At 32.1% G+C, this 14,223-nt stretch overlaps 1 protein-coding gene across 1 annotated transcript in view; it reads right to left on the reverse strand.

Annotated features, from left to right (window-relative positions):
- LOC129216519 (band 3 anion transport protein-like) overlaps nucleotides 1-14,223 on the reverse strand; it is a 61,076-nt gene that overhangs the window by 45,727 nt on the left and 1,126 nt on the right. Inside the window, exons 2-6 of the mRNA XM_054850734.1 lie at nucleotides 12,145-12,295; nucleotides 10,742-10,941; nucleotides 10,257-10,451; nucleotides 9,314-9,515; nucleotides 2,044-2,143 (exon numbers count right to left, since the gene is read on the reverse strand). Coding sequence (XP_054706709.1) covers nucleotides 2,044-2,143; nucleotides 9,314-9,515; nucleotides 10,257-10,451; nucleotides 10,742-10,941; nucleotides 12,145-12,295 — 848 coding nt within the window. The remainder of the gene's footprint in view (nucleotides 1-2,043; nucleotides 2,144-9,313; nucleotides 9,516-10,256; nucleotides 10,452-10,741; nucleotides 10,942-12,144; nucleotides 12,296-14,223) is intronic.

The raw sequence follows: 14,223 nt of genomic DNA on the forward strand, positions 1-14,223 counted from the left end.
AACTTGCTTCTGTGCAAAAATTTCGACATATCAAGGGTTTCGAAAAATAAATTTTGAGATAACTATGGAAAATGCATAGGATTTTTATAGAAAATGCTGGGGAATTTTTTTTTTTTTTTCGAGACATCAAGGGTTTTGAGACAAGGAGGTTCGAGATATCAAGGTTTGACTGTATACATAATTCTTTTAATGCAGCATTACATTTGCAAATTGTACTTGTTTAAAATTCAAAAAACATGCACTGGAATACTATTTTTGCATTCTATGAAAATGTTCATTGCTCTATTATAGAACAAATTTTTGATCAAGCCCATCCCCATGGTCAATAGTTTCCCATTTTACTAATGTTAAAATCTGGTTACTTTAAATGTGGTAAATAGTTTTAAGGGGGCTCAGGGCTCAGACCTGATTGGAGATTGAACAACTGACTAGGATCATTCTAACTGAGCCCAGAGCTAGTATCTAGTAGTCACTTTTGTACTTGTATGTGTGTATGTAATACAGTGAAGCACCGTTTTTTCGTTTTTGAAGGGACTATATGAAAAAAGCGTACAAATGAAAAAACATATAATAGGTATAGGTTAATGTGTATTAGACTCTGCAAGGATCAATTTAAAAAACATATAATTGATAAAAATGTATAAAAGAGAAATGTATAAACGGTGCTTTACTGTATGTTGCTCCTCTCAAACAATATGTACTTAGTACGCACATTAAGCTCCAGATTATCCGCAGAATTGGGTGGCTCATGCGCCGCGAATAACAAAAACCAGGGTTAAACTGCAAAAAGACTAAAATGAGGGATAGATAATGTAAAAATTGTGCTACCTCAAAAACTTAGCTGTATGCATAATACTTCCTTTGAACAGTTAGAATACGTACAGTACAGTGAAAATGGTTTGTATTTTTACACAACATAACTTAACATCAATGAAGAACAAGTGTACGTACGATGAAGAAAGCACATTAAATAAATTAATTAATTAAACAATTGAGCCTAAATTTAAGATTTTTTGACAAAAATCAGCCATTGGTATTTGCATTACACTGAGAGAATACATGTTCCTGATTGTTGATTGATTCACAGATAATCGGGAGCTGACTGTATCCTTGCCTCCTCCCATCCTTCCCTTCTGAATAACTTAAAAATGAAAGCTCTGCCAAAATCCACAATTTGCCCAGGCATAACTCAAAAACAAATTACCGAAGAAAAAATGTAGGAGCACATACTTCTTATAGTCCATAATGTTGTTTTGTGACAGCAAAAAGCATTTTAATCTAGTACCGTATTTTCCTGCATATAATCCATGGATTATCTGTTTAAAAGTAAAATTAATGAGGTGCGGATATACGCTACCATAGATTATCGGTGGTTTTTTCCCACAACACCAACACATTGAATCTCAATATTTATAGCAGGATTTGTGTGTGCCAAGACCGTTACCCTGGATGTATGTTGTTTTCTTTTACATAGCTTGAATGTTATTACACGATTCAGGCCATGTGAAACAAACCACATACAGTAAAGGAAGAAGCCTTCATTTGCACAAGATTAGACCATTTGCTCCTTTCTTGACTCTTTGTCTTCAAGTAATTAGCATACTATAATGACAGTTTAAAGAAGAAATCATTATATTTTAGATTATTTTTTATATTAGTTTTGAATATACCTTAAAAGTTATTACTGCTTCGCGTTTTTAATTTAGTTACTAAAATTGTATGTTAAATCAAAACTTAAGTTTTTTTTTTTTTTTTTGCATCATATTATCTGCGGATTATACGAAGACTTTTTTTTCTTCAGGCTCATTTTAGGACCTGCAGATTATACGTCGCCACAGATCATATATAGGAAAATACGGTATGTAAGCCTTTACAAAATAAAAGAACCTAATGGTTCATGCAATCCTGGTTTCATCTCAAAGGCGTTCTACAGTGATCAAAAAGTGTTGTATATATTCCCCACGGTCAGAGACACATTTTTGACTGATTCATTTTTATGAAATCAGGTCAATTTTGAGAGAAGGCCACTGAACGAAACATTACTTATTGTACTTAGGGAAGCCATTTTGCTCTTCCATGAAGTGTCTTGAATCTTTTGGAGCATCTGCAAACGTTTTTTGTAGTTCTTCACGAGAATCTTCTCCTGCAATATACAGAAATTCACAAGTTAAAAGCAAGAAAAAGTCATGTCTTAAATGAATTTTAATAAAATATGCAAAGGGAATGCTTAAATATTAATAAGTTTGCATTAAATTACTTTACTAAGAATTTAATTGATAAACATGATCATTAATCATTTTCAAGGATAAGAAAGTCAACAACGCCAAAAAAACAACAGATTTTACTTTTATTTTTTGAAGTACGTTTAACTTCTGCACTATTGTATTAACAGCTTTCTCTCTCTCTCTCTGTGTAATATATTACATTCTGTGAAATACCAGGTAACCATATTCAAAAATTATATATATTTGAAATATTTAGAACAACTTACTACTAAACATGATTTCAAAATTAGTAAAGAAGTTGCACATCAGGCAAATGAAAAGCCTTAAAGCAACAATTCAATGGAACACCATTATAACTTTTGATCCATTCAACCACATAAAGTAATACACTTATCTCTTTCCACATTCAAAACAGGGTTGTTAGGTAGTCTTCAGTGGCGTAGCTATTGCTTCTCCCACCTGGCGCGGCTCCTCTATTTGCCGCCCTTTTATTGAGACATCACTAACAGATTACACATCGACAATTATAGAACTTAAAATTGAAAACTTTATTTAAGGAAAAAGAGAAACTAATTTAATTCGTATTCCCCCAACAAAAAGACAGGGGGAGGGTTCGGATCAACCTTCTTTCAGCAAAATGCTCTAAATTTAGGACAAAAATCACCTAAATTTAAGTGAAAAATCATAAGCAACGTTTTGGGGAGGGTTCTCTCTAGAATCTTATTGAAAACTGATGGAGGTTTTAGCCTTTGGTGATGTTTGGAGGTCGGGTTGCTTTTCTAGAATTCTTTCCAAAATTTAAGTTTTGAAAATAGAATTTTAATCTATCTTAGAGGAGGTTAAGGAAATGAGGAAGGCTCATGGGTTCACTAAAGAGATACTACAATGTTGAACTCTAAGAAGCACAGTTGACATACCAAAACCTCACATTTTGAAGGATTTTTTTTTTTAATTTGCCTCCAGTAATAGATTGAACGCATTATTCCCTTATTTTTTTTCAGATTGAAGGCCCTGAATCGCTGCCCCCAAAAAGTACCCCGCCCAGGGCCGACCGTCCCCTCCGTTTCACCGTAGCTATGCCACTGGTAATCAGACTAGTAAATGAACACTTAAACACAATTTCATTTGCAGAAAACCATGAGATCATTAAAAACATAACAAATAAATTTTAAAAACTAGCAATGGGGTACATGGCGGTAAAAACATTTTTATCATGCAGTTAGTAAAAAAAAGGGGAGGGGGAGCTTTTTCACTGTTCTGTTTCAGGTTTTTTGAGAAATTAAATAAAAAGTAGTGCAGCAACTCGGTAAACTAATATGTCATAAACTAATGAAAAACAAAATGTTCTAGTAAACGAGCTTGCCACGTTCTTGTTCTAAATAGAAGTTTCATTGAAGCTTTTTCATGTTCTCTATTTATTTCAAATTATCTTTAATTTTATTATCTGCACTTGTTTTGTTTTCAGTTTTCTGGTTCATTTCTTTTCCCCTCTCTTAATTAAAAGTTGTTTTCTTTCATAGGTTATTTACGTTTCATCATAAGTTTCTTTCCTTTCTTTTCATTTTTTGAATTATACAGAAGAAAGTTATTGTTGTCAATGAAAGCAACTCTTAAAACCTTCTCTTCAAATAAAGAAATAAATAAATAAAAACTGTTCATTCAGTGAGGTGTGTTCAGTCACTGGTTTGACTATCCTACTTGTATGTATTATGTGTAACAGCACACACATGTCCCATACCATGGCGGATACAAGGAAAGGGTCGTAACAGGTCATGCCCCCCCCCCCCCCTCTAAACCGTCGGCAACAGTATCAGTCCACATTGTGTTCAAACACTTTATGCAAAAAATGTTAACAATTACAGTATCTTTTCAATTTATTAATTAATTTTGTAAGTAAATATTTAAACTACTGCCGCATTTCATTGCTCATGAAATGAATTTGCAACATTTATCTCTAATTAAATGCTTTATTCCTTGCCAATTTGGTACTTTTTACTGACCCCCTAAGCAGTTTCAGGAATTTTTCCCACCCAAAACTGTTGGTTCGTTCATGGGAGGGGGGGTCGTCTTCAGCATGACCACCCGAAAATGGTTTTCTGTATCCGCCTTTGGTTCCATAAAGTTGATTCTTTACCCAGTAAATATGGACAGAGAAGCATTTGTTGGTCGCAGAGATAGAAAACCCAATGTGATATGTATCAAAGATCCTGCTAAATCTGCATCAATATTCGCTTTAGCTTAATTCATTTGTTTGAAACACATTTATTAAGGAGTGTCGGTTTACTGAACGCAGTTGATTTATCATTTTGAAATTAAGAAAAAACACTTTAATTATTTATGCTGAATCATTTTGTTTCATGATCAACACTTCTCTTACAACTACAACAACTGTATACGTCTTAGACCTATCTGGTTAAAAGAGCTAGCAAAAGGTTTCCTGGGGTAGGAGAAAGGTGAAGATTTGTTCATAAGAAACCTAATAGGCATGGAAACAAACACTGACAGTATGGCTCAAGGATAAGAGTTTCCTTCTAGTTGCACCCCTGCATTTTGTATAATGTTTTCCAATCCAAGTTCGTAATGCTTTTGTTTTTTGGAACATGTTTTCTTGGAGAGCAAGTATTTTTCTGCTTCCAAATATGACCACATTTGAAGTATTTCACATCATAAAAGTTACATGATTGAGGTAAGTGGTTTATTATTGCAAAATGAAACCAATCCTCGACTTTTTCAGAACTCCAAAACCTTTTATTTTTTCATGAACAAACACATTCTACACTCATAGTTTTTGGAGAGGTACCTTGTTGGCCTAATGCATCTCTCCTGCTACTATTTTCTCTCAGATACCAAAACAACAATAGCCCAAGTTCCAACAGTAATTGATGCTGTATTACTGAGTTTTGAACATTGCAAATCAACCAATGGTGGGTCATGGCCACATTACTTTATGTTAAAACTGCAACAATTAAATAATTTTTGAAGCTCCAAAACAAGTGCTGGCATAAATTTCTGGATTCTTCAGTCTGCTAATCAGTCAGGAACATTCCAATTTCTGATGGTGCCAACTACGGTGTTATTAAAAAATTTTAAAATGTCTTTAAAGCCAAGGGTGCCCATATGGAGGGGCAAGTAGGGGCTCAAGCCTCCCCCCCTAGAAATTGCTTGTTTCTTTGCCAAAATGTATAAAAATTTCTTTTCCAGCCATTAATGAATAAGTTCTTAAAAATGTTAAATTTTATTATCTCTTATCAGTACTGAAATCGGTTTCCATGGGGAAAATATTCTGTTAAACCATGGGGAAAATATTTGAGACCTCCCCCCTTAAAATTTTGCATATGGGTGTCCTTGCTTAAAGCCTTTATTTCCTGTTGTTTAAGTATTGACAGATACAAGGGAGGGACAATCGCCCCTCCTTTGAAGGGCTCTACGAGCAATTTTTCGACATTAAAGTTTCAGAAGTATTTTTCAGTCAATCTGCAAAAAATTTAAGGGAATTCTCAACCGGAAAATTTTTGGAATATTTCAAACTTGAGGTCCTAAAAATGCAGTTTTAAACAATCTTTGGTAACGTTAAAGGAAGGAATGAGGTTCAAGCTCTTTCTTCTGCTAATTTTTCAAAACAGCAGTTCCAAAAATACTATTTTAAACGATATTGGAATATGTTAAGGGAGAGTGTTTGGAGGCTTTGCAATTTTTCCAAAATTGAAGTTTTAAAAGCGCAATTTCGCCCCTCCCTTGAATGATTCCTGGATTCGTCCTTGGTTTGAAGGCACTAATAATCTTAGTACAAGTAGCAGTTGTAAACCAGAAGACCAACCTAATTTTTTTCCTACTTCACATTGCTAGCTTCAAAGTAATCATAAAAGCTTCCTGCAATAACATTTCTAATGAAATATTGAATGTCAGATTCTTCCGTACATAGACAAGATAATACTTCACTAAAAATAGCCTGGATTTTGCACATTGTCAGCTTTTGTGACAACTGGGAAATCAGGCCGTTTAGGGATTTTGATACAGCACGTTATTATATTACGTCATACCACTAAGTTGGCTTTTACACCATTTGGCAGTACAGTCGACTCACGCTACAACGTGATTCAACCTATGCAAAAGGCTATAAAGTGAGTTTTCACAAGTAACAAATTTTAGAGCTAACGTGAATTTCTCGCCCAAAACACAAAAGTTTTCAGAAAAATGACTTTGGCAGATAGATTTAGATTAATTCATCAATAACTCTTTCTTATTCTTCCTCTTCTTCTGACAAGTTGCCTGATGTACATGCTCTGTCAGTGGAAGACTGATAACCATCTGATCGCGCAGTATAAGTCATCCTCATCTTCATTTTTTTAGTTATGAATATAATTACTGAATCTACTGCACAGTACTATTATAGGGCTGCATTTTATTACTGCTGCATACTGTATGTAGTCTGTACCTTACTGTTTTATTTCATGTCTCTCCCTCTCTCCCATTGATCATTGATTTTGTGCATCGTTTAAAATAGGTGGGTTTAAAACAGTTGGAGAGGTGTTTACAAATTCCTAAAACAATTAGATATTTTCTAAATAATTCGTATACATACCCTTTTCCACAACGCGAAATTTCAACTTACGCGAGATGTCTTGGAATACATTCCTCGCGTAAGTCGAAACTCGGCTGTAGTGCAAAAAAAAAAAAAAAAAAAAACACTAAAGTTACAGCTACAATGCGCTCTTGAATAATACTCACATGCATTGATTTATTATGATTCTTTCTGTTTAAAATACTATAAAGCAACTTTTTAAATACAATTCAGACACTTTATATTTAGTGATCTAGCAGTAGTTTTTAAATCTGAATCATGAATAATTAATGAAAAATAAAAATAAGCAATAACATTGTATGTCGTACCCTCAGAGCAACACTAAGACATCCAATCCCATGAATAACACTAAGATATCCTACTTTTGCTCTGAGGCGATGATATGATAGTAAGAGGGCTGAATAGAAGAATAGAGCTTTAGAATTGGTAACATTTGGTTCAAATTTCAGATTGTGTCAGCAGAAAGGACACAATGCTGAACAAAAAGCACATGAAATTTTTACCAGAAAGCTTGGAACCATGCTCGATCAAGCTACATGCTCGATCAAGCTAAAGTGGTACCCAGGTCCTAGTTCAATTTGGTGCCCCATTCACAATAAAACCTGCACATTATCAAAGTTCAAGTTTCAAAAAAAGGGGTAGAAATAAATAAATTTTCCCCTTTTTGGTGCCCTTAAAATTATGGCGCCCAGGTCCGTGAACTCACAGGACCGTGCATTAATCAAGCCCTGCTTGGAACTATGTAACTTTAAATAATGAGTTCATATATTAGTCAAGCCTGGACATACCCAAATTTTTGTAAAAAAATAGAATTTTTAAAATTTAATTCATATTCACCATAGTTTCTGCATTTAAGTTGTAATAGAACTTTTAGGGAAAACCTTAAATTATAACTAAGACTTAAAAGAAGGAAGATAAAATAAATCATAGTGTTTTTAATAGTAATTAAGCTTTTTCAGAAACCTATAAAAGCTATGTCATGGTCATCTAACTCTTTTTCTATCATCATTAAAGTCTCTTTTCTCAGTCTCCCTTTTTCTCTCTCTCTGTCTTTCTCTTCTTTCTCTTTATCACCAGGATCAACTTCACATAAGAAATGATCTTCAGTTCTATCGAAAGCACTATAATTTCCCCCTTTAAAGAAAACTTTAACAATATTTTGCTTTTCCTTGCGAACTTTTGATAATGAAACCTTAATCCACTTGCAAATAATAAAGGTAAGCAAGCTTGATAATGAAATCTTAATCTACTTGCAAATATCAAAGGTGAGCAAGCCTGACTTTGAAAAGAGGGCAACAATTTTTATCGTATTTATATTGAAGAGATCAAGCAAAAATGATAGAAAATATTTTAAAGTGTAAAAAAATGCTTATCTTATGTACCATAAAATATGATTTATATCCAAAACTCAAGAAGCCGTTAAATGATATAAATTCCATTTCAATAAACTGAAGGGAGTTTATTTGAAATTGTCTCAATGGAAGATGCTTGCCAACTTAGCTATAAAAATGCAATAAATTAGTGACACCTATCCCATCTATGCCTATTACTGCAGACTAGTGACTATATCTTTTCTTTCAAGAAAACTCATTATTCCAATTTTTTAATTGAAATTTTGAGAAAAATTTGGCATTTTAAACTTACAGGCATAGAATTATCTGTCTTTGCTTTGTATTGTTCTTTGAAGAGGGAAGTTACATTTGCCAGTTTCTGACCAGTTGTCACCAACCCTATTCTATAGAAAGAATAGAAAAAATTAAAAATGTTCAAAAAGCTTTCCATAATTCCTCTGCACACTCAACAAAAAAGTTCAGGAAAATATTATTTAGGACTGAAGATTTCAATGCCTTATGTATTGTTCAAAATATATTGGTTACAAACCCTCAACAAGACAAACTCTTCCAAGTTCTGCAGTAATTGTTGCCATGACCATTGACACACTCAATTCAAAAAAAAAAGAAAAAAATCCAAAAAAAAAAGAGGAAAAATTTGTTCCAAATGCCCCATTATATCCCAATCATCATCTACTAAATTTCCTCCTTACATTTCAGTCGTTTTGCTAAACCATATATAACTTCTCTCACATCAGCATATGCAAGCAAATACTCAGTTTTCTGTTAGAATTCCTGAACGTATGTTCTATTTTCTCATTAAATACTAATAGAAATCATAAAAGCACATTTTGCTTGGTTTGAAAATCATAAATCGTCCTTAAAACCACATTTCATTTCATTTTAAAGGCTATCATCATTCATAAATTGTTTTGCATTGAATCTAATGATGAATCCATGATAAGTTAAAATTTATTTAAAAAGGGCTAACTGGTAGTTTTATTTCAGAAGTGATCATTGAAAAAAAAAATCTGTCATAATCAAAACAGAAATTAAAAAAATCCTAGAACAGTTCAACAATGTTATAATTGCAATATTATTACTATGTACCGCATTAAAAGGCAAGATTGAAAAAAAAAATGTTTAAACAAGAAAAGAAAGCTATAAACAATTACCAAGCATAAACTTGACTTTGGCTTGACTTGACTTTGACGAATCCAGAGATGCAATACCCAAAGACAAACCTTCCTCAATGGGTTGGGCCAAAGCTGTATCAGTGAAACAAGGTTGTAATTCATGTTCCTCTGGTATCTTCTCGCTGATGGGCAAAGCTTGAGATGGGCTGGAAGGTAAGATGGTTTTCTTCACTGACAGACGCTGCATAACAAAAGAGAAAATCTAACGCTTGTGTGAACTTAAGACAAATTCAAATCTATAGACTTTAAATCTTTAATGAGAAAGTTTTCAGAATAATATTTGTATAATAAAATACTTTTTTTTAAAATTAAACATGAAAAACATCCCAGAGACTAAAATTATATCTTTTATTAGATAAAAAAGGTACAAAAAATTAATTTTTTATGCACCAGTTTATGTTTTTATATTTCGTTTTGAGATTTTATGCAGATATGTTTAAAACAAAGTTCTAAAAAAAAATATATATAAAAAACTAAAATTTCAATGAATTAAGTTGCCTTAAAAACAATAACTGTTCACACACTTTTGAATTAGATAAAATAAAAAGAAAAAATGATTCATTAATTTAAAAAGAAATCCTTCTTTAAGGTGATATAACATTTGAAAAAATACTTTTTTCAAATGTTTACCTTTTTAAAAAAAAAAATTGTGAAGGCATTTTGCTAAACAATAACGAAAATGGAAGTTTTATTCTTCAACTCACTACCTCAAAGCAAGAAAGTATAAAATTTATATTTAAAAAAAAAAAACGGAGCACTAGGAGTACATTAGCAGCTGCTTTTATCTTTTTTTTTCCTTACTTTACCACATGTTTGTCAATGTAGGCAATTTATTTGTAAAATATTAGTAATATTTCAAAAAACAAATAAATTAATAAAAAAATTAGTTTTTTCAGGCAAATGTTATTGCAGCTTCAGTCACCCATGTTAAGAATTCATAGCTAACGCCACACCTTAAACCAACAGCTGAACCTCCAACTTGCTTCAATGGTCCTCGAAGTGCAGACTTCAGTGCCATTTTATCAGCAGAGCCGTTAATTGAAGGAGCTGTTGAAGTTTCCAGGGAAGTTGAACTTCCCACATAAAACTGAACTCTGTCATCTTGATTGTTGAGAACCTATAGAAAATAATAAAACAAAAACTTAAAAATTTAATATAAAAGAAAAGTAACAAGCTTAATTTCACATTAAATTTAAAGTACTACACTCAATTTTCTTCATTTTATGATTCATTCACACAAAATTTAATTGTTCCAGACTTCTTCCCATAATTAAAAAAGTAATAATGATGCTTAATCAATTTGATTCAGTTGGATATTTTTGTCAAAGTTAATGCCAAACTAATAACATTTCTAACAACTGATCATTTTTATTAAATTCACATGTAAAATTATACTGAATACTCTACTTTAGATGGTGATAAACTCTGATGATTTTGAGATTCTTCTTTGGCAGAATCATCTCCTTCTACTACTAGAGGGCTTGATTCTTCAACAACACTCCTCATTGGACGGTTTTCATCACGCTCGGTTTTGTGTGATTTCCTGTGCTTATGATGATACAACCTATGCAATGGTTGGTGATATTGAAAACTTCCTCTTCTATGCACTGGAAAAAAAAAACAGAAAAAATGAACAACTTCATGTAACAAGTACCATTATGAATATGTGAATAGAAGCCTGATGCATTGAACATCATGCATTAAACCATTACTGATTGATATAGAAAACTTACAGAACACAATTTTAGTTCAGTTTCAGAGAAAATTATAATGTTCTACAACATTTAGTGTTTTTCTTCTTGTTAAAAAAAAAAACTATTAACAAAAAATGTTTCATTTTGCCATTATATTTTTTAAAAAAGGAAAGAAAAAGAATGACAAAAAAAGATCAAGTCTAAAAATAATTTTTAAGTTTGAAGAAAGGAGATGATTTAGTGGCAAAAAATAATGAATGATGTTGAAATTGTATAAGGCAGATTTCTCTCAACTTAATTGTAAAACAACAATTAAAATTAAACCATATGAAAATTGGTAAACTGGGAGAAATTTTGAAGTTGATGTTCATTTGAATATGAAGGTATATACATAAAATATTTGAATTATATTACAACTGATGATCATATGACATACTTCAGGTGTCTACAGTGAAAATAATATTCAAAGTAAAAACAAAGAATGGCTCATTTTCTCTTAGAACAAGAAAAATCTGTGCATTAAGAAAGCATTGGTACAGAGGGTGGCCAAATTTTTATACTCAAACTTTTCTGTATTTTTATTGCTGTTACAATTTTATTATTTGAAAACATTTTAAAGTTTATTTAAAATATGGATTAAACATATTAAACATAAAGTACCTTCTGATAGATACTAGAAATGGGTTTAAAAAAAATTATTAAATATTTACTAACTCAGCCTTTTGCTGCTATCACGGTTTAGATGCGCCGTGGCATGCTTTCAATACATCATATGGCTACTTCAGTTACCTAGTATTATATATAAAATAGTTATTTATTTCCAAAAATCACACTCGCAAGAAGAAGCTTTGTTAATTGAAATTTTAACGGACATTGACACTGACGTCTATCACATTCAACATATTTTTAAAAAAAGAAAAGTAAAGTGTTGCCAGAATAAACTTTAAAATCAACTGTAAAATGTGTTCAAACAATAAAACTATCTAACTTCAATAAAAATACAGAAAAGTTTGTTTGAGTATAATAATTTGGCCACCCCAGTGGAGGGGAAAAAAGGGAAGGGAAGACATTTGGCATCACAAAATCATGCAACAAAAAATGCCACAGTGAACTTACATTCATAGTCGTTTTCATCATAGTGTGGAGGTTCTACTTTCCCTTCTCCTGTCAACTCCGCAATGGAGAAGTGATCAGATGTTGGGTTGAAAATTTCCTCCATTTCTTCATCGAGATCATCTTCATCTTTCCACTGATCTCTAATTGAGGGCTGAAATTTAGAAAAAAAAAAAAAAAAAACTCATTGGAAAAAGCAGTTTTTCATTTCAAGTAAAACAATGACCTTTACAAAAAAAAAAAAAAATTATAAATTCTCCAAAGGTTTTTCTCTTCAAAATCATGTCAATTTCTTTTAAATTAATTTCATACTTTCATTTATTAAATCAATATGATTGAATCTTTTTATGGTAAATAGAGCTCAGAGAAAGTTAATGAAACAGTGCAAGAAATTACAATTAAAATTTTACCAAAGTGTTTAGGAACCATTTCTGCACAGAAAAGAGACATAAGGCAAAAAATAGCAAACTGAAAAACTTTTTGATATTACTAAAAAGTGATTAAGATGACCGTTTACAGAAATAAAAAATAAACGTCAATGCTATATTATAAGCATATTTAATTTCATTTTTGATCTTATTTTCTTCTGGGAATGTAGCTGAAATAAGTGTAAATCATATAGGAAGTTTCTATACTGAAAATCTGCGATATGACTGGTATGCAACATATGACACTTCCATATTATTATTATTATTGTTAGCTATTAGAGAGGTGAACATTTTTCTTGACATGAGGCTCATAGGAGAGATTCTATGGTTTTACACCGAAAAAGTTGGAAAAAAAGATTGTTTTTGATGGTTTTACAATTTTTTTTAGAATGGAATAGCCCCCTAAATACACTTTCCTGCAACAAATGTTTATGTTTTTCAACTTTCCGCCTCTCTAACCCTTCAGAAGAATGCTAACGGTGAATATAATGCTAATTTCCGATCCAAATTAAAATAATGGCTCTGAAACTGTCTGAAACGGAGAAAAACGAGCTGATGTGTGCATCACATGACTTCCTTTTACTCCAATTTAATGTCATTTTCCCATTATTGGTAGTTTTAATGTGATTCAGTTGTTTACCCTCTAAATATCACCAACAGTGGTCAAATTGAAACCAGATTTAAAAATTAAAAAAATCGCCAAATTTGTCGCTAAGTTGGCAACAAAACTTGGCGACCAAAAGGATGGCGATATATCGCCAAGTGTCCGCCAAATTATAACACCACTTGAGTTTACATCGAAATTAACAATGATTTTCCCCTAAAAGGGGGCAAAAGACCCCTTTAGAAACACCCGAATGCAACTAAAAGGAGAGGTGCACAACTAAACCCCACTAGGAGTCTACATACCGAATTTCAACTTTCTAGGACATTGCGTTCTTGAGTTATGCGACATACATACGCACATACATACATATGCACATACAGACATCACAAGAAAACTCCTTACAATTAACTCGGGAATCGTCAAAATGGTTATTTCGCGTGTCTATACGTTTTTAGGCACTTATCCACGTGTGGTCGAGTCGAAAAAAAAAAACACTCAAAATTCATTCAGTGGTGAGCAAAACGAAAATTAAGGTTGATTTTTGAGTGAAATTTTTTTCGCGAATATAATATTTCCTTTTTTTTTGTAAAAAGAAGTAAAAGGGGGGGGGGGAGCTGTCCCGATAAAGTGGTGGGTGATGGGGGGAAACTGGTTATGTTTGAATTCAAGGGGTCATTTTACATAAAAATCGGTGGTTATGTTTAGATTCAAGGGGTCATTTTACGTGAAAATCAGCAAGTTTCTTTTTTCCCACGCAGTGGAATTGAACTTTAATATTTTCAACTCAAAAAAATTTAAGATCTTTTCATGAAATTCCTAGAGAAAATTTCTATCATTAAGAAAAATTGAGCATATTCTGACGAGCGAAAGAATCTATTACTATAATTATATAACTATTCGCGGCATGAAAATGTAAATATGATCAAATAGGATAACTTTGAACCACATTTTTTCTATTTTAACCTGACGCAAGCATATTTTAATAGTTTCATTTGTATTTTTTTGCCATAAAAAGTAAGAAATACTACTCCTAAACTGGAGTAAATT

Source organism: Uloborus diversus, chromosome 2, assembly GCF_026930045.1.
Source record: "Uloborus diversus isolate 005 chromosome 2, Udiv.v.3.1, whole genome shotgun sequence".
Lineage (NCBI taxonomy): Eukaryota > Metazoa > Arthropoda > Arachnida > Araneae > Uloboridae > Uloborus > Uloborus diversus.